At 37.7% G+C, this 20609-nt stretch overlaps 1 protein-coding gene across 6 annotated transcripts in view; it reads right to left on the bottom strand.

Moving 5' to 3' along the window:
- Positions 1-20609, bottom strand: part of BNC1 (basonuclin zinc finger protein 1) — a 76298-nt gene that overhangs the window by 4136 nt on the left and 51553 nt on the right. For 2 of the 6 annotated variants that reach the window (XM_048071977.2, XM_067003890.1), the window contains 3 exons: positions 4406-4508; positions 4028-4263; positions 861-2788 (listed from right to left, as the gene is read on the bottom strand). In XM_048071977.2, coding sequence (XP_047927934.1) covers positions 861-2788; positions 4028-4263; positions 4406-4508 — 2267 coding nt within the window. Of the gene's footprint in view, positions 1-860; positions 2789-4027; positions 4264-4405; positions 4509-14659; positions 15053-16278; positions 16508-16539; positions 16727-20609 lie in introns of those variants that run through there. The other 4 variants (XM_067003892.1, XM_067003893.1, XM_013192824.3 and 1 more) reach the window with 4 other exon arrangements.

The following is a 20609-nucleotide window of genomic DNA, read 5'->3' as shown; positions in this document are numbered from 1 at the left end:
ACTATCCAGGCATGCTTTCTGCAGCCAAGATCTGCTGTAACACTGTTACAGGAGCGTTAGAAAAAATACAAGACTTAGTCCCACTTAAACAGGTTTGTTATCTATCACTTATCCATTCAGATACATAACTGACGGTCAACAATAAAGCTTCAATTCCTTATTTCTCAGCCTAGGTGCATAATAGACTAAAATAAAATGACTAGCAGCAACACAATACTGCAGTTAACAGTAAACTGAATAAGCTCATGGTATTGTTTAGGAGTTAGTATGTAAGCTCACATTAAGGCATTACCAATGTCTATACACACCAGATAGCATTAATTCAACTAGCACTGCGTAACGTTAATTTTGTACTGACATAGGGTAATCGTGATTTCTTATGGACTTTTTCCCTGTAAGATTTTGTCTGCTCAAAATCCTTGTGTAATGCGAGGACAAAGATAAGTGAAGATTTCCTGAATTGATCCCATTGCTTTTTCATTAAAGAAAACTGTATACATTAAAATACACATGAAAGTACACATTAAACATATAAGTCCACACATGCATCTACTGGAAAATTGCTGAATTCATACCCTTGTGGCTTTCCCTTTATGTTCTAAAGTATTCTCTCAACTATTGAAGACTTTATCAGTTATGAAATTTTCATGGCTTTATTTAATACCTCGTAGTCTAGTGGAAAGGAAATGTTTCTTTCAATGGATTTTCATTTCACGAATGTTCTGATAAGTTATCGTACCTGTTATATGAGGATACACAGAAAATCTTTGCAGGCTCCATTCCTCAAACACTCATTTTAATTTCAAATTAGGCTCCATTGTGATGGTAAAATAAATACAATTTTGTTTATAATTTCTTACCTGTCTCGACTTCTACGAGAAGGGAAAGCAGCATTACAGCCCTCAACTGTGCAAATATGCATTTCTTTGAGATGTACATTTTTGAAATGCATTTTTACACTGTAAGGGTTTTTAAAAGTCTTCTTACAGATGTCACAATGAAAGCGGCTTTCTTCCTTCTGAATCCCTAGTGCATGTTGACTGACATGATCCATATCTTTAGAGTCTTCAAAACAAGGAATGGCAGCACCCCTGTTTGACAAAGTGCTGAAAAAGCCCCCGGTCAGCAAGTGGTGTTGCAATTCAGGGCAGTCATCTTTAGGAATCCTGCGCTTTGACTGCTCTTTAATATACATGGGGGGTTCAGTCATTGGTTTTATAACATCATTGTGGTGGTGTTTTGGATCTTCATATATAATCTCATGGGGAACTATTTTTAATGGTTGGTTTTCTTCTGGTTTAACCTCTTTCTCACAGTGATGCAATTCATTTTCAGAGATATCCTTGATGTATTTGTTATCTGGCGCAAAGACAGATTCAAAATACTTTGGGCCCTCTACCCCAGAGACAGATTTCCATGAATTACCTGAATGGGGGTGATTTTCCACCCTGTCGGTCACCCGCTTCTCTATCTTATGCTCACAGGACTCAAGCTCTCCATCGCTTACCACTTGCAGACGTGTATCATCTTCAGAACTGGCAACATCACTGCTTTCATTAGGTGTTTCAACAGCTTCTTTCTCTATCTTAATAGGCATACTTGATTTACGAGATTTCTTCTTAGGTAGCATGTCAAATGGCAATTCATTTGAAATAAGCTGCTCTGGTATTGAGGAAGAAACGAGAGGCAGAGAAGGAAGAGTACCTGGAGTATTTGCAAGCTCAGCTGGTGTAACTGGGCTACGATAAAAAGGAAGAACAGGCTGTACTGTCTTTAGGTTTGGAAAGAGGACACCATTCTGTCCAATACTGGGAAATCCAGCCTGACCCTTTGCATCTGTACAAGAGCTGGCATAGCTGGTAGTAGTTCTGCTATCTGGAGTTAAAATTGTAAATTCTGTCCTTTTACTATCTCCAGGTCCAGCAAGGGTCAAACCATTTCTGAGATCTTTATCCCTGTTATTTCTATTCATTGGCATATGGAGTCTGGGGTTAGGATTTGCACTATGACGATTTCGACTACGCAAAGAGCTAAATACCATATTGCAGCCCTCAATTGTGCATTTGTGCTTTATCTTCAGATGAACAGCATTATAATGTATTTTCAAAGTACCTTTGTCATAAAATGTCTTTTCACATGCAGTGCAGAAAACACGCCCTTTCCTTGGCCCAGTGCCATTTTTTTCAACAGATTTCATTTTGGTTTCTGGAGATAGTGCTGTCATTTCAAGCTTTGCTGCTGTATTATGTGAACTGGAATCACTTAAAAGGGCATCATCTTCTGTTTTAGTGGTGACATCTGGACCATTTATGCTCCTCTCATTGTCAGCTTGAAATGGTGCAGAACTAGAAGTTAAGAAGCTGCTTTCAGGAAATGGTATATGAACATCTTGTTTAGTTTCATTGCTATGGTCTTGACCTTGATCAATCAAGTGTCTTTCTGGTGGTGAACCTATCAAAGGTGGAGGCACTGGACTGAAAAACTGGAATGGCAACATGAAAGCCATGTTATTTACAATATTCTCAAAGGGATGAATGTTGGTGGGGCTCATTTTGTCCAAGGAAGCAGAAAAATTAGGACTATGTTGATTGCAGCTCTCTATGAATGCCCTAATATCCAAATTAGCAGTTGGTGGTGGTATTATAATTGATTGACCTTCTTTCTCCTGAATTGCCATTAACTCTACAATGGACTTAGTTTCTCCAAAACGAAGAAATTGCTGCAAAGTAGCCAGTTCTTCTTCATTGGTCATTATGCTCCAGTGATCCAGTACTTTTCCTGAAGCATCCTGAAGAGAAAAAAAAAAAAGAGTGAAATATTAGTTCAGGAGAACAGAAAACCCCTTTTCCCCCAGTCTCTATTATTTTTTCAGAGGCTAGAAATTCTTGTCTAGCAAAATCATAAAATGATTCTATTTAATGAGAGATTAATGGCAATTCTCTGATATTTTCATCAAATCTTACCACATTGGTGATATTATTTATTCCTGAACTAACAGTAATACTTTCCAATAAACTATTTTTTTTTCCACAAAAATTAAGACACACATCATTTGAACAACAGTATCATGTAACTACAGACGGCAGAGATGGAGCAATCAGACCAAGATTTAGCTCCTCATTTAAGTCAAGTATTCTTTCATTGCAAGTTTAATAATCTTCCAAGCAACTAAGATCAGAGAACAAATGAACCTGTATTGATCTATTGCCAGTGTTCACAGAGCACAGCTGTAATTACACTGGAGTGTTGGAGTTCTTTCAAACTCTAGCTATGCCTAACTTTTCCCAATAACTACAATAAATATTTTATCACAGAACATGTATTTGATGGCCTACTGAGATTTTTCACAGTGCATGTAAGAGTTTCTAAGATGATGAAGAACGTAACATTATAAATTTTTCATGTGGTAGAGGTTCAAGGTAATTGATTCCATATTTTTAATCCTAACACTAAAAAGCAAGATTATCAAGACCATTAAATATTGATTTGTGTCATAATGTAAGATCATAATGTTACTTTACATAAAAGGTAACTTCCACAGTAGCAAGGAGTAACATCAGTGTAAGCACACAGGGCCAAATTCCTCCTTAATGTAGCTCCAGTAAGGTCAGCAAGCACTATACCAGAGATGAAGATTGTCCCTGGTGTTTGAAATGATGGCAAATTTATTTGTCACAGTATTATTCTGCTGTATTAAAGTAAACTCACCGATTAAATAATACTGTGATCAAAGTCTGAAGCCTTTACTTTGACATTCCCGATATTATTATTATTTTTTTTATCTTGGGTTACCTTTGTTAGATTTGAGCAAAATAGAAAGATTTCAGTTAAGCCTGAGTAAAAAGAGAGCATTGACCAAAAGCCCACCCTTCCTTTTGTGGTGCTGTACTTGTACGTGTCTATTACTGCCTTTCAGATGTACCACATTGTTAACACATTGTGAACTACTGATAATATTAAGCTAGAAAAAGTTCTGAAATATGACTTAACTATCATAGTTATAAAAAAAACCCTCTTAATTCAATACCTGTAGCACATATCCACGTATATAATCCTGTAGTGTCCAATCCAGAGCATGGAGAATCTGTATCACTTCTTCCTGCTTCAGAACACTGAAAAGTCTATCTAGCAGAATTTTAAGGCGTACGGGAATGGCTTGGGTTCCATATAGCATGAGGCTACTGATATCGAAGACAACATTGGATTGAACTATTTCTACCTGGCTTGATGGATAGAGGTTGGGAATCCTTAATTTGCTCAGGGCTGAAATGAGAATCATAAAACATAAATAAACATGAGTACATAAAACTGAACGTAAAGAATATTGGGGTAGAGGGGTGTGACACACAGAGTGTGTGAGGAGGGCCCTAGCATGTTCTATATAGGCTGCAAGAATAAGTATTACCATGTGCTACCCATCCATGCCGGCACTGGTCGCATTGTCGCTGATTTATTTTCCCAGGTTTGAAACACTGACAACTACAGTTCACCAGAGTGCATCGGATAGCCTGGAAATCAATAGAAAAATTGATAGGTAATATATAAGCACTATCTAGGGCGTGCACATTATACATATACAATGCATGCATAAAATCCATATGAAAACAGAGATAATATACAAGCATATACCTATCAACGTGCAATATAAGTAATCCAGGCAAAACCTGAGTTTAAGCAGAGGTAGTCTTGTATAAATAGAATCAGTCACCTGCTAAAGCACTAGAATATTATGGAAGCAGAATATTTAACAATATATATATACATAGCAACACTCCTGTGGATACGTTTAGGCTGCTGCACCTTTATAACAATAATAAACTGTTCTTGGGTATTCACCTAAGCTATGATCCTCACGTAAGCACCGCTTTTTACAGAAAAGTCTGAAAAAGGTACACAGATGAAAATCTCATTCTCTGCAAGTCATGCTGGAACCGTCTATTGCAATATAGGAAGCACTAATGAGCGATATGCTAGCTTTGCATAGACTCATTCCTTACAGCCAGCAGTACCCACACAGAGTATGTGCATCCTGCCAAAGAGACTTCCACTGACACTTCTCAGTAACAAAGTTCATCAACAAGTACTCCATTGCTTCAAACACTACAATCGTCGGATTTTGTAAGGGAAATGCTTGGGAGATAATAGGTGAAACAGAACACACCAACAGATCGTAACCAGTTGTACGGTACAATTTGTGCATTACTTTACTTTCACCAATCTATAATGCAAATCAAATTAGTATTCAGATATTCCTAATCAACATGGTAATACAAACTTGCTTCCTGGAATATATGCTTTCTTCTGTACATGCCCATCTGCTGCAGAAGGCAGACAGACAATTTTGAGGTCCTAGTTAAAGCTCCATAGGGATTGCTATAGAGCAAAGCATTTCTATGATTCCGTATTGCTTAGATCTGATACTGAGAATAGGTTTTACATAAATGGAATATTTATTAAGGGTGGGAAAGTGAAGAAATTTATGTGCAGAAAGTCTGCACTGTTATACAAAAATTATTAGATTATGTGATTGCAATGTATGTCTGAAATTTTCCATTCTTAAAACAAAATGGTTTATATTTAAGTACAAATTTTTATATTTAAAGGACAGAGAAGCAATATGAAGTAAGGCAAAGCTATGCCCACTACTGGCTGTTACTCCTGCTCCTAGGGTCTTATGCAAAGTGGGTACTTTTGCTACTTACTAATACGCATGGAAATGCAAAAGTAGATCTGAAGAAAAAAATAACATTTTAAAAGCTGGCATCCCCACACTAGCAGTTTGGAAAATGTACAAAGTAGCAAGTTTTTGGGCAATCAGGCTAAGAGAGAGAAAATGTTTAAAATGAAAATAACATGGGAAAAAAGTAGTTTCAGTGGGGTTTGCCACAGGCGTTTCTTTTGACCTGGAGCATTAGACTGACTCAGGACAGAAAAGTATGCTACATACAAGTGTCTGTTATAGACAAGCACGTGGAGGACATCGAATGCCTACTGCTTTACGTGACAATCTGGAATTGTAAAACCTCAGGTGCTGGCTTAGCAAGGACTTAGCTTACAAGCACATCTCCAAGCTGCAGTGACTTGATGCTGAGACTCGTCTTTATTTGAAGGATGGGAACAAGTGGCAACAGTGCTATTGAAATCTCTGAATCACTTTGCCTCTAATCTTTTAAAGGAGCCACTGCAAAATACTGAATTCTTGAGAAAAGCTCTGTGCTCCCCATAAAGTCATAAAATACACATCAACACCCTACACGATGTGAATTGCTTTACTTTAATGGAGAATGTATTTTCACTTAGATGCTAAAATCCTTTAATATAACAATAAAGAGCCATAAATTTCTTACGGAAAGGCTGAAAAAAAGGTGTAGTTTGCTGATAATTAATTTCTACCACAAAATACCAAACAATAATGCAGTTTATTTCTTCTACCTCTATAATACATAATGTTCTGTGACTTGCACAGACTGAACCCCTTCCACAGGCAATCCTGCTAAGTTCAGTAAGCTACAGCTGAATTCCACGAATACATCTTTTGTAGTCTCTCCAGACAAAATTACAAAAGATTACTTCCTTTTTCTGCAAGAAGTAACAGAAATATGTACAAGGAAAAAAGGCATTCTTATGATAAGTTAATTGGGATTTCTTTTTTTTTTTTTTTTCTCTTTCCATTCCTTTTCCTCTGGACACGTTCCACAAACCACTGACCTTTAAAACAACTTATTTCTTCTTATTTTGTATACTTGGCCAAGAAAGATATACCACATGGAATTCTGCATTTTATAGATTTGTTTAAGAACTTTCTTTATAGGTACATGTATTTGTCTTCCTGTATAGGTGTAGAAGATTTCACACGTAAAAAATAGAAAACATATAAGAGGCAAGTTTTGTTTTACATATAGGAGAGAGGTGAAGAGAAAGGGAGTATAGTTTTCCTTCTATTCAAAATATGGAATTAACCCCTCCTCAAATCAATACGTGAATGCTTCTGGACACCACTCTTAGAAGTGGTTAGCTTGTATACTGCTAACGTATCAAAGGTGTATCTTTAAATCACTATCTGCTGCTAACTTAAAAAACTACTCGTAAGAATCCCTGAGAAGAAACAAATGTGTTTTTCAGGTTGGTAGCTTTTTCTTTGATTTGTGGTTATCAGAGCCTGTTTCCAAAAACTTTTCCAGCAACATTTGCATTAATGTAGTCACAGCACATATATAACATGGCAAAATTAACTTTAAAAATAATCTGGAGTCACAATTTAAAATCGTCACTCTTTGTTCGACTTAAAAAAAAAATCACATTTAAATGATGGATTTTGATTATTGCCCAAATTAACTTGTATCGGAGTTTAATGAACAGAAACATGGCAAAAATTCATAAGATTAAAATACTTGTCTTTTGCATGTGAATCCTACTATCCTTAACATGCTTAGTCTTAAGGTACTGTAATTATATCAAGTCTTTTAATAAGCTTTATTTTCCCAACAAGTGGAATATACACACAATTTTGCTCTACAGAACAAAGGAATAACTTTCTATATTGCATACATGTAAAGCCTCAAAATCATAATTAAAGGATTGGAAATGTAGGGGGAAATTAAAGTAGAATTTTTTTTTAAGTGCAACCCTTTCATTCAGGTCTATTATTTCATTTCTTTTTCCAGAAACAAAGCAGATGTTAAAAAAAAAAACACAACAAAAACCAACAAACTTATGCTATCATGAAGGATCTTGTTATTGCTTTCCAGTCACTCTGTCCTCCACACACAAAAGGACCTTTCCAAATCCATTATTAGCAGATTTTTTTCTTTTTTTTTTTTTTTTTTGAGTTGAAAATTCTGATCAAATTTTTATATGGTTTTACCAGCAAGATTGTGAGAATCTGAACTTTGGATTTTTAACACAGGTGAATCTTCATTACAAGAGAGAGAGATTAACCATTAAACTGGCTGCTGAAAAACACCTAACTACTAATCACTGAAAAAAATCTTAACATCTGTTGCCTGAAAGTCATGACTGCTGACATTTTTTTTTTTTTTCCTAGATATTGATGTGGTTTCGATTACGCTTCAAAAGTTCCTGAACATTTCTTTTCAACCCACTCTCAGCCTTCACAGCTAAAGAAAAGCACAAGCTAATGGGACAAGTTCATTCTGATTCTTGGTATATAATCAGGCTTCATTTCATAAAATAAGTTTGTGATCATCTATGCACTTTTGAAGCCCTCAGGGACCTATGCTCACTTGCAATTGCAACGTCCTAACAGGTTTAAAACAATACAGTAAGAGGATGGGCAATAGGAGTGTTTGTGATTACCTAATGATATGGAAGTATAACTGTATCAAACCTCACTCTATGTTAAATGGAATCTAGTCTGACAGCACTCCAGCTTGGGAACCAAATTAAAAAGGAAATAAATATTGAAGATCCTGTCAGGACTGAGCCAGGGATCTCGGCTCACACTAGCAAGCTGGTCTGGCTCTCCGCACTCCCTGAGCACTGCACGTGCAGACACCAGTAAAATGGCAGAGCAAGTCCCAGATAGCCTCAGAACCACTTAGCATCAGTAATGCACGGGTCAGCACCCTCGCCTGTTTCTGTCATCCAAGAAAAACCCTCCCTTTCTCTGCACAAAAGTGATTCCTTGCTTTGTAAACTGCTTTTCATCAAGATACTACCTTCCCACGAAGAGCACCAGAGCTTCGCTGCTTTGCTCTGCAGATTACCTACAAAATGGTGCCACTGATGCTACATTACAGGAACATCTTTTGGAACCAAGACCAGATATTCCTACCAATTTAACATGCAAGTTTGGAGGGAAAAAAAAAAAAAAAAAAAGAGGAGTTATATGTACAAAAATGCGTGAGAGAAGCTCTCATTACACAGAATGTAACAGACACCACTTTTCATTTCATTCACTGAGGACTTCTAGCAACAAGCAACATCTGCTATGGTCATCCCACCTAATTTTCCCAAAGAAAGTTAGCACATCGTCCTTTTTTTTTTTTTTTGGTCAGACAACTTTTGCCAATTTCCTTAGGTATATACTCCATGGATAAATAGATCTGTCCGTCATTTTTGTAATGATTTAGAGCAAGTTCTCAATTTATATTTCATCCATCTTACAACCCAACTGTGTCTATCTGCATCACACTAAAAATAGTTGTTCTTTACACCTATCCCATATACACTTGTAGATTCCACCCTGTACGTGTTTATCCCTCCTGACTCTTCTTCCATAGCACAGACTTCAGTTTTTGCTACTTTGTTGAGCTCCCTGCAGTTTACGGGAACTAAAATATATTCCAGTATACTCCAAGTATAATCACCAAAGGTGTTGGGCTGCTCCAGATGGAGTAAATTCATAAAATACTCATTGAAGACTTAGCCCTACAATTAAGCTTAAAATGCATGATGATATTATATCATAAGAGTTTAGATTAAACATCTTTTTTTCCTTGAAAATTTCAACCTATTGCAAGTCGAGTAAGGGCCTGAATCCCACCTGCCTGTAGAGGCATTAGGAGGGCCCCTGGGGCATCTTCAGGGAAGGGCTCCAGCCATTTTCTTCTTTCTGACACTTCGAGAGGAGAGGGTACGGCTGGAGGAGGGACAGAACATGGGAACTCTTCACTGCAAGTTAGTAGAGTTGGAAGGACACACCGGGCATGGGGAAGACACTCACCAAGCGACAGTGCACTTAAATGCCTGTACCTGCATACCCAGTTCTGACAGCGAGGCCTACCTGAGGGCTACTCTGGACAAAGTAGACTTGGCCTGCGTTTCAACCTGCACATGGCCAGTCCTGCGGCCTGCCATGTTCTCTTCTGCCACGTGTTTAAGGTCGTCAGTTGTGGTTGATGTCAAAGCTGTCCTGCTACACTACACACTGACAGACTGACACACCGCTGAGATTATTCCTTCACTGCCAGTCTTTGAAAGCCTTAGCCCTTGAACAAAAGATTTTCCATTCATACTACATTTATGCCCACTGCAAGCATATTTGGCTGTTGCAAATTCTTCTGTTTCTTCACTGAAGTTTAAAAAGATTCGAGACTAAAATAAATAAATCTATAAAGTTATTAAAACAAGAGAAAGGTGCCTACAAGATGCACACACTATTTCCACAGTCATATCTCACAAAAAATATTTCTTACAAACTAACAGTGCCATTAGAGTCATTTCATAAACACAATAAATAGCAACATACATTTCTCATGAGAAGAAAGAAGGCCTTACTGTTTGCTGTATCCAGAAAACATCTGATGTTTTGTATATTTTGAGCTTTCAATTAAATAGAGAAAAATTTGATGTGGATGTGACAGAGTAAACAGCACTGACCAAATAGCTCCAACCTTCCCCATTAACAAACATGTTTAAATGCTAGCCCTAGATGATTCATTTGGCAAACTGCTTATTAGTAAAATAATTTAGCAAAATTCTTGTCTCCTGCGTAAGAGACTAACGAGGATAACGATGGGGAAGACAGAGATGGGCCACAACTTGCCTTTCCCAGCTCCACTACACATGAGGTTACACCTAAACCCATGATGGCTCCTCAATAAGTGGGCTGGTTTTTGTTCATGCTGAACATGTATGCTCCTACCGAGCTCTGGAGGTACAAGAACTTTTGAAAATACCCAGACAAAAAGCTTTTGTTCCAGAGGCCAAGCCTGAATTTAGGAGTTTAACTTAACACTTATTGCGCTGAAAATGTTGGCTGGTGCTGATACCACTAAACTCCCACTTAGACCTTCTCTGTGGGGAGGCTCTGTTGTGATTTTTACTGTTAAAGAACACAAAGGCCACAAGTTTGAATACAGTTTCTAGACAAGACCACAGAATACATCCCATTAATTACCAGAATCCTTATGCGTATATCCATGTTGTTTATTTGGGGTCCGATACCAAAACCTGACCTCCTTTTAAGCAGTCACAGCCTGAGAAGTAAGCAGAGTATTTACAACCCAGGTTTTGAAGCAAGTTACATTACCTCATTACTGTCTCCCTCTGCGGAGCTTAATAAAGCAAGTTTTGGCTAGAACTGGACTGAATCTCTCTCTTGCGGGTGCAGTCTACCACCTGCAGCTGAAAATGTTTAATTGTCCTTGTAATAATTGATGAAAACATCTTCAAAACTGGCCAAAAAGTGGTGGGGCGGAGTGAAACAGCTCAGTAGGATGGGATTGAAATTAGCCAATACTTCCATGCGATGGTACCACACGGTCAAATCAACCATGACTGTGGATTTAAAAGTTTTAGCCGGCTACTGAATTACGGGCCACTACTCCACATGTTGCTCGCCACTTTATTAAGAACTTTTAGTAACTGAGAACAGTCCTGAGGACGAGTAGCTGAGATAAGAGACTGAATTAAGTAAAGACTCAAAATCCTACAGCCAATTGCGGCTAAGCGGCAGCTTTAGCTGCTAATAGAGAGGTGCTTTGGACAGTCTCGGGCAATGCAGCGAGGTGAGTAAGCAGAATGGAGATATTTCTGAGAAAGGCGGCACACTAACGAGGCCAAACTTCAATCACAGCATAACTTGCGGGATGAAAATCACTCTTCATGCATGTCACTTACCCTAAAGGGCCCCTTAGGGCAACTCTTGTTAATGGCACTGTCAAAATAATTATAAGAAGAGAGTGCACGTGTGTGTGTGCGCACACACGAACTGTTACTCTTTAAACAAAAAGCACTGGACAGTAAAGCTCAATTTTGCTATTCAACAATGTGCTTGCAGATACATTAGCTTGCAATGCAATTAATCTTGCTTGTTAACAACAGGTGTGTGTTGACAGACAGCTTGGTCAAACTGGGGAATATATTTAGCTCCTCTTTTCTTTTACTGTTCAATTAGGAAAAGAAAACAAGAAATACAAATTAAGGAATGAAAAATGTCACCCTATCATTATCTTGCAGTTATTTACTTTTGACCCTGAAATAAACTATAGAGCTACAGTTCCCATGGTGTACCTGCTCTACTTTGTGTAGATCACAAACTCTTACACTTTGCTGACTATTAAGCAGTATTTATCACAAAAATCTCAACTTTCCTTCTAAAAAATTTACAGGAAAAGTCATTCATATTAGTGTGTTTCAAAAATGAATAACAGGTTGCTGCAAACTGATGAGAAAAGCTGCTCAAGGTTTGGGGGTAAGGGTAAGTCACCAAACAGAAATGGTGTGAAATTTGTTTTGATGAAACACTACCTGTGATTTAAACTAGAAAATAAGCTGTGCACAGGCTATTTAACCAGATTGGCATGCTATGTATCCCATGTTAAATGCTGAGACTACAGATCTGTCCAAGATCTAAAGCTTAATTAAATATTTAACTCCAAGTCCTACATTAACAAGAAATAAATGTTACGTATATGCACAAGTTATCAGAGAAATGAAGAATATTAGTATAAATGAACTGCAAGACCTTTAAAGCATATAAACCCTTTAAAGTATGCCTTTAATTATTTACATAATTTAAAGAATGTTATATGTGTGCAACATGGGTGAATTAACGTTTCGAAGACAATCCCAACATTTTCAGCTTCTCACACCGCTGCATGAATCTTAAAGCCATAAAATAACACATGCTTAAATTCTTCCCCTTCTTGTTACAGACAGAAAAGATACATTAAAGAATGAAAGAAAAATAACAGCACTCTGGAATATTTAGTGTTACGCAATTTCATTTAATGCAATTTCATAAATTTTAAACCCAAACAGTATTTGTACACATACATGTGATACTATCTATGGTGCTACAGAGTTATGCAATATTTTATGCAACAGTGTAGCTCCATTGGTAATTTCACAATTTAAAACCTAGTATTCTTTTTTATTGAATGCAGGTGAGAAAACTTGAAACGGCTTTCAAACACCAGTCTAAATAGCTAATAAAAGAAAACCCCAAACTTTTGACTTCAAATTTGAAATATAGTTGATTATCAGTGAGGAACAGTTATTTCATTCTTTCGAAAGCATGTATGTGTTTAAAGATACAATCCTACCATGGTTTTAAAGTGTGGTAAGAAAATGTTACTGTTCTTTATCCTAAAATGACAAAAAATCTCCCTGTTAGAATTTCTCACTTTTTGCTTGGTCCCTCAATATTATTTACTTTGAGTTTGAAAACTGAAATTTCAGTCTCTAAAGAGATTTTTAGATAGTAGCGAATAGATAATGAGAATTAAAAAAAAAAAGTGATGAAGCTATAAAACTTCAGCTGTAGCATCTGCTAGGACAAAAACTGCTGGCTGCACCGCACATAGGAACTGAGTTCCTGCACCACTTAAGTCATGAAGGGCAGGAGATGACCCAGGGGGCCAAAACAATAGCTTCTCTTCCCTGCATTTTGTGGATCTTTTGCTGGAATTCAAGATCTGTAGCTAAATTTTGGCTCTAATCTGCATGAAAATATTTAACAAATATGTTTTTCCTATGAAAGGTGCTTTAAAAACAAACATGTAGCAAAAAGTGTAATCTACAATAAAAAAAAGAATATTTTGGTTCTTATCAGGAAATATTTAACATAATAGAGGAGTCTTTATTACTAAAAACAAACTAAATCACTGGCTTACTTGATGGGAAATAGAATGACATGCTCAATGTTGTATGAACAGATTTCTTAATAACACCATGAACAGGCACAGAAGCTGGAAGTCGAGGCATTTGGTATAAAAAGACCAAATCTCGTTGCAACCTAAGGAGGCAGAATTTCATCCCAGCTATAGTGAGCCCACAAAATGGCCCAAAATTTGGAATCATTTTTCCCGTTCATGACAATTTAGCTCTCCTGCACGTCTGGATATGTTTGCAGATGCCATTCTCTTTATGGTTCTAAATAGGTTGAAGATGGTTCCGTAGTTCAAAGAATTAACAGAACAATTACTTTTTAAAATCAATCAAGCAAAAATACTTACAATAAGTAAAACAAGAAAGTATTTTCCATAACATAAGATTAGATACTTTTTCCATGTTCACCTATGGTTAAGCTGCAACTGCTAAAAACTCTGAAGTTTGATTTACACAGAAATGCAGAATTATACTGGTTATACGTAAAAAAACTTATTAGCATTATACACATAATGTAAATAGATCTAATGCAATATTACATGATATGTTCTTTGAAAGTCAATATTTTATCCATTTTCTGTAAAAGAAGAAGTGAGAAAGGTATTCTTCAGTGTACTTTGTTCTAATCACCAGAACAAAGAAAGGCACCGCACACTGTTGTTAGCAGTTACAAACAATGCAAGTCCTACTTTGCACCATGACCTGGAGTACAGGGAGGCTGCCCACCTCACATTCCTCGAGCAGAGCACTGAGCCACTATTTCAGTATTTCAAAACTAGTAGAGAAAACAGAGTCTTGTCTATCATAACGCTAGCATATTTTCCAGCAAACTGCAGTAAACAGAACTGTATTTTCAAAGAGGATGTTAAAAATAGAAACATATGATCTTTTCCCACCTAGAATTGTATCCTTACAATTAAAGACTATTAGCTGGCATCCCTTTTAACCGTCAAACTCAGACAGTGGCAGTTCTATAGCCACAAAGAGAAGCAGTAAATGAGAAGAACATGTTACTACACTGCATTTGAGAAAGTTTGGCTCCAAGCTATGCACTGATTAATATCAGATCTCCTTCTTTACTTGCCTCTTGACAATCTTGTCACATCTGGCTGACAAATCCTTACAAGCTTATCCAAACCAAGGCAGCCCAGATCATGCTCCGGGAGTAGCTTGAAGGAAGCGGCAACACCAGCCATGCACTGATGTGCCATCATGAAACTAATGAAGCTGACTTCACTTGCAGACTGCAGGAACACGAAGAAACACAACATGCCTCAAGGTTTTGCAACATAACGCAGAGTTAGCTCACCAAAAGATAAGACAAACAATCAGCTCCCGAGGTTCAAGAAGCCAAGTAGTTACACGAATTACAGAAATTTATATATAAATTGCTCGAACAACAATCTCAACTAAATGAGCACACCAAACTCCAACTTCGGATCAGATGTGAAAATTGACTGCTAACTGCCTTTCAAACAATGGTTTGTTTTAAATTAAAACAAAACCAGTTCAATTCATTTTTTCTCTCTCACATCCACAAAATATCAGAAAGTTGCCTGGCTCCCCACATTATTCAAACTAAAAAAACACATATTTTTTTTTAATTATATACAAAAAATAAAAAGAAAAAGAAATAGGGGAAAAAAAGAATAGTGTCACTTTTTATCCACAGGATTTTACAGAAGGATAAGCCACAGCCTGTATATATCAGTAGCCTTCCCTTGGGTTAGCGATCTGCCCTCTCCTCATTTTTAAACCAAGGATTCCTTACACAGAGGACTAGAAGTATCTGGCCAATTAATAAACCAGAAAGTAAAATGCTGTATCTTAAACACATCTAACAAAACCTCATTATGTATGAGATGACAATTAAACCATGTTTATTTTTCTACGTGATGAAAAAAATCAAAATAAATTAAATAAGCATCTTATATTCTGATGCATTTAACCTCTTAATGAGCTATATATTTAAAAAATAATAATAACAGACGACAACCCCATACACACACACACACTCCCTCTCTCTCCCCTCCCTCTGCCCCCCCCCCCAAACAGACTGATCCTAAGAAAAGAATTACTGGCCTTATTTTCTGGATGCTAAATAGTCAGCAATAAATTGAATATAAAGGGCATACATTAGATTCCACTTTAGTGGTAATTTCAAAAGAACTTCGTACTGAAATTATATTGTTGTCTGCTCTTCAGTGCATTTATACGTCATAATAATGATAATGTATCTGCTTAAAGCACTTCAGTCAGAACACATCTGAGTCACAAATCACAGATTTTATTGTTATTAATGTATATCGAGGACTTCTACAATTAAACATTGTCAAGTATTTATGATTTACATGCTACTACTTCAATTGGAAAACAATTATACAAGTGATGGCTCTGCTTATTATAATCAGCCTGCAATTCTGCATTACTTACTGTAGAATAGAAAAGTCATACAGTTGTTTACAGTGCACAGCAGAAAGAAAAGCAGGATTTCTTTAATATAAAGTAGTTTTCTACTTTCACAGTATCTTTTAGTAATTAAGAAATGGAGAGTACATTTTCACTACAGCTTTCATCTCCATTGTTCATTACCCAAAACAACACCATTACAAGAATTTTTATATCTCCACAGTGCATAACCACAAGTAAAAGTTGCACAGTAAAAACACACATTCATATATAACTGCAAAGAACTTTCCTTACCTCAGACATTCTTACTGTGCTTATGTTTCCAGAGCTATAAAACAGTTTCCCATTCCCTCAGTGAGTTGTACAAAGAAGTACTGGAAACACTCCTGTCTGTACAAGTACTAAGGCAGAACCATCACACGCCTCTTTACTCTTGTCTGACTCTGAGCACCTCAAGGTCTGATGTATGCTCAGGCTGTGCACAGGGGAGTGAAATAGGATCCTCCCCCTTGGTGTTCTCCAGACCTACAGTACGAAGTTGTGTCTGCCTCTCACCTCTGCAGCCAGCTCTCACCTCGCTGCCCCGGAGTGCTGTGCTCCAGCATGCTCCTCCAGTCGCAGGGCAGTCCCCTCACAGCTGGCTCGAAGAGGGCATGACACTCATCTTTCACAGAGATTTGATCAAAAGGAGTCACGGAGGCTTGAGGCACTCCTAATGCAGTGCGAGGAGATTCTACCTCTGCTCTGGCAGCCTAAGTAATGCATTAAATCAATGCAGCTGACCTAAGGCCTATTACATTTTTTTTTCCAAGAGTGTACAACTATCTGCAAATAAGCTACGAGGTACTTACGATTAAAATTACTTATTTTTAGTGTCGGAGTGTTGTTTTGCAAATTGCAGCTGACGATTTTTTTTTTCCTTTCTTTTTAAACATTTGCAAGTTTTAAAGGTTCATTGAGTGGGGCACGTATTTTTTAAAGTTAAAACATTTCCCCCTATCAACTTACTTTTGCGTTAAGGCTGAATTTTATTTTTTTTTTATGAAGTTGAAGCTTCCTATTAACAGAAGTACAGGCCATAAAGACAGGAGAAGAATTACTTTCCAGTAATTGGGCCAAAATCTGTTTTGAGTTATTCAGGTGTTGGGTTGCATTCATGAGTTAGAACAGGATTTTTGTCATAGTCATCTCTCACCTATTTAAAAAACAAAACAAAACCACGAAGAAAACACTTCTCCCTGCTCTAGTTTTGCCTCCTATGTATTATTTCTTGGCACTCTCCTCAGCCAGGCACACACCGTGCTACGCCCAGAAACACACATGAATAAGTCTCACTGGACTCAGTGGGAATCCTTTTAGGAACATACCAGGACAGTGTTTGACCAGATGAATACCTGTAATCCCATAGGGAAGGCAGCAGGAAATAAGATGGCTGTAGGGAGAAGACAGCTAACGTAACGAATAATTGTTGGGCAATTTGTCCTCTAATCCTATTTATTATTTGCTAGATATATGCACAATGCTTAAGGAGAGAACCTAATTTACAGTTTACTAAATACTGGAGTAAAGACAATGTCAGCTCCACCACAGTGACTGGAAGCAGGCCAGATAAAGCCAGTTTTAAAGCCAATACCAGAATCTGGGCCCACAGAGCACAACACGAAGCATACGCTTTCCCTGAATCCATAGGTTTCTCCGCCGTATACCTTATATCTCCCACTGAACTACTTACAAAGACCGAGAAAAAGAGAGGGGGATTTAGTTTCACAGTATGGCCTGCCAGGTATTTCTGCCAGAAAAACACTGAAGTGTGCGAAGAGTCAGCCACCGACAGGTCCTCCCCTGGCAGAGCTCAGCCCAGGGCCACCTCTACCGGCGCTGGGCTCTGCCAAGGATGCCAGAACACTTCCACGCACATCATCGGCGGTCTTGTGAGCTGTAGGACGAAGCATCCACAAAATCACAGCCACGTGACGCTATTTGAGCTGATTCTTAGGAGCGGTTTTAAAAGCCTATGCTTTGTAGTGAGGGGAAACCCGAACTGCCCTCTCGTGATGATAACTCAAAGCCAAAGGCACATCTTGTTACTAAAATTGTATTTCCTTCTTAATGAAACAAACAGCAGTGTAGCTAAGGAGTCTACCTGATTGAGAATTCTCCAACAAAGAGTGGCTTAAGATTCCACAAACCGCCAGAAGGTCTGAATTTACTTCAAAATGATAAGTGACTAAAAGTCAGCTGTGTGGAGAGCTGTTCTCCCCTCCAGCCAGTTCCCAGGAAAAACCTATTTACTAGCTATCTGCCATTTGCCTGGAAGATGATAATTCTTATTAAATGGGCTAACTATCCACAGCAAACAATTTAAGACCAATTGACTTTTTTCTTAATTAATTATCTACTAACAGTCTCTTAAGCATTATTTTCATTGTTCAAGCTTTTTCAATGAATATTTTATGGGAACATATTCCAATCTTGCTCTTTTTCAACTATTCACTGTTACTGATTAGCAGTTTTTCAGCTTTTTACTACCTGTGCTCCATTCAGTAAAATCCAATGATCTCTAGCGTAATGTGACATGTTCGAGACAATTTGTATTTACAGGTCAGCTTTTAAAGAAATACTAGCACGCTAACAGTGTTTGCAGTAATTTCAGCTAATTCATAATTGAAGCTTGCTTGTATAGAACAAATTATCAAGATGTATCTTGAAGAATGACCAAAATTGAAATCAGACAGTGACTCCCATAACTCCTCTTCCAGCAGTGAAATTTAATGGAAAAATAACTTCTTGTGTAAAAAATAAGCTTCAGGACAGAGCCCCAGGCTTGAGCCAAAGGTCTTGGGTTCAGTCTGGGGCTCTGCCATCAAAGTGCTATTTGTATTATTGGGCAAGTTATTGCAATTTTTGCAATTCTGATTTTTTTTTTTTTAATGCATTTGAGTTGTAAGCTCCTTGAGGAAACCAGGGCATCTATCTCTGTTCTCACGGACACTGTTGAGGACAAAGGAAAAGGTTTCCCAGGTCTGAAATCCATGGAAGTCCAAATGTAAACACCTAGAATCACGGCATAACAAGGCAGCCCAAGGAAAGCTGCTTTCTCTCCCTATCTGCCCCAGCCTGTCTCTCCTTTGCCATGTCTCAGCCTGTGTTCACAGCAGCACGAACATCTGAGGACGTAGGGCAGATTGTGAAGTGCTAAAACTCCTCCACCAAATTCCAGAGTACTCACAGTTTTGAGAAGAGCTCCAACACATGGAACTGGTTACAGACAGAAAGCTGCTGCTCTTACCTGATTTTATTATCTAGCATTTTTTAAAAAAATAGGTATTAATCATAGGGAATCGCTACAATTGAGATTGTATGATGTAGCACAAAAGTGCAATGTCATCCCCAGAAAAACGTTTCTCTTGGCTTTTTTCAATCATGATTTGGTGGTGGCTGATTCCAAAAAGAATAAAAATATAAGGTAATTTAAAAAAGATCATCAACAAACTACTCAAGCACAATCTAAATGTTAGGAGTAGGTTTGGTCTTTGCTGCTGTGTGCTCTATGCAAAGGGGCACCTAACTTCCCCAAGCACATGCTGTCTGTGTCAAATTCTTTCTAACAGAGTTAGCTGCAAAATGGCATTAACCTCTGTGTCCTGCCTGCTTAGCCTAAATTCCAAACACGTAATACACTATGTCCCTCTTCCTTAAATCAGTGCTGGCAAAGATCTCCACGCTAATTTAATGGTCTGCTCACTTATTGCCTTGGAGAGAGGTGCGGATTAAGCATTTCACCTTACAAAAGACATGCGAACTAATGGTCTGCCCCATGATCGTACAGATGGGCAGTGGGGCACCTTTCAGCAAGGAAAGCCACCAGGAACAAGAATTACACACTTGTCCAGAGCTGAAGGGACCCAAGAGTTTGGGGAGGTGGGAGGGAAAGAGGAAAAAGACCTTGAAAATGAAGAGAGCTGTGGTCCTGTCAGCAGGACATAAGCATACTTGCAGGCCTGGGTATCAAATGACTTGCAAGCCCAGTAGTTTCAAAATTTAATGAACTTTTCATTATGAAGATAAAAATAGTTTTAAACTCTGTGTACTGTTTTTTTTTTTAAGCACTTGTCAACTACAAAAAGGCCAGCTTAAGCCATAGAGTATGTAAGAAGCTTTCTCAAGGTGTGTGGAAGGTCTCGGTATGGCACTCCAGTTCTCATCTAAGCAACAGAGAAACCCAAACCAAGGTAGGCTGATTTTGTAAGGTGGCCCAAGCAGATAATACTGAGCTATGGCGTACAAAACTGTTTTCCATTAACAGTTTAATCTGAGTTTAAATCTTGATCCCTATTTTGCTATTTACATCTCCTTTAGTGTAATTAGATAAAAAGAAAATATGCAGTTTATTTAATACTATTTACATTTGTACCTCTGCTTCAGCACTACTTTTTCCTCTAACTGTTCACTGCATTACTTTCCTTTGTTAGCTCAAAATAGCTCAAGATGCTAAAATTTGAAGTAAGTCTTATTATAGATCCAGAAAGAAACCAACACCATCTCATACCACTGATCCATCCCCTCTCCATAGAAAGTCACCAGAATCAAGAAAACCTGCAATTAAGTTGCGAAATAGCTACCTG

This window comes from Anser cygnoides, chromosome 11, assembly GCF_040182565.1.
Source record: "Anser cygnoides isolate HZ-2024a breed goose chromosome 11, Taihu_goose_T2T_genome, whole genome shotgun sequence".
In the NCBI taxonomy this organism is placed as follows: Eukaryota; Metazoa; Chordata; class Aves; order Anseriformes; family Anatidae; genus Anser; species Anser cygnoides.
The sequence above is the reverse complement of the archived record's forward strand: the minus strand, read 5'-3'. Positions and strand labels throughout refer to the sequence as shown.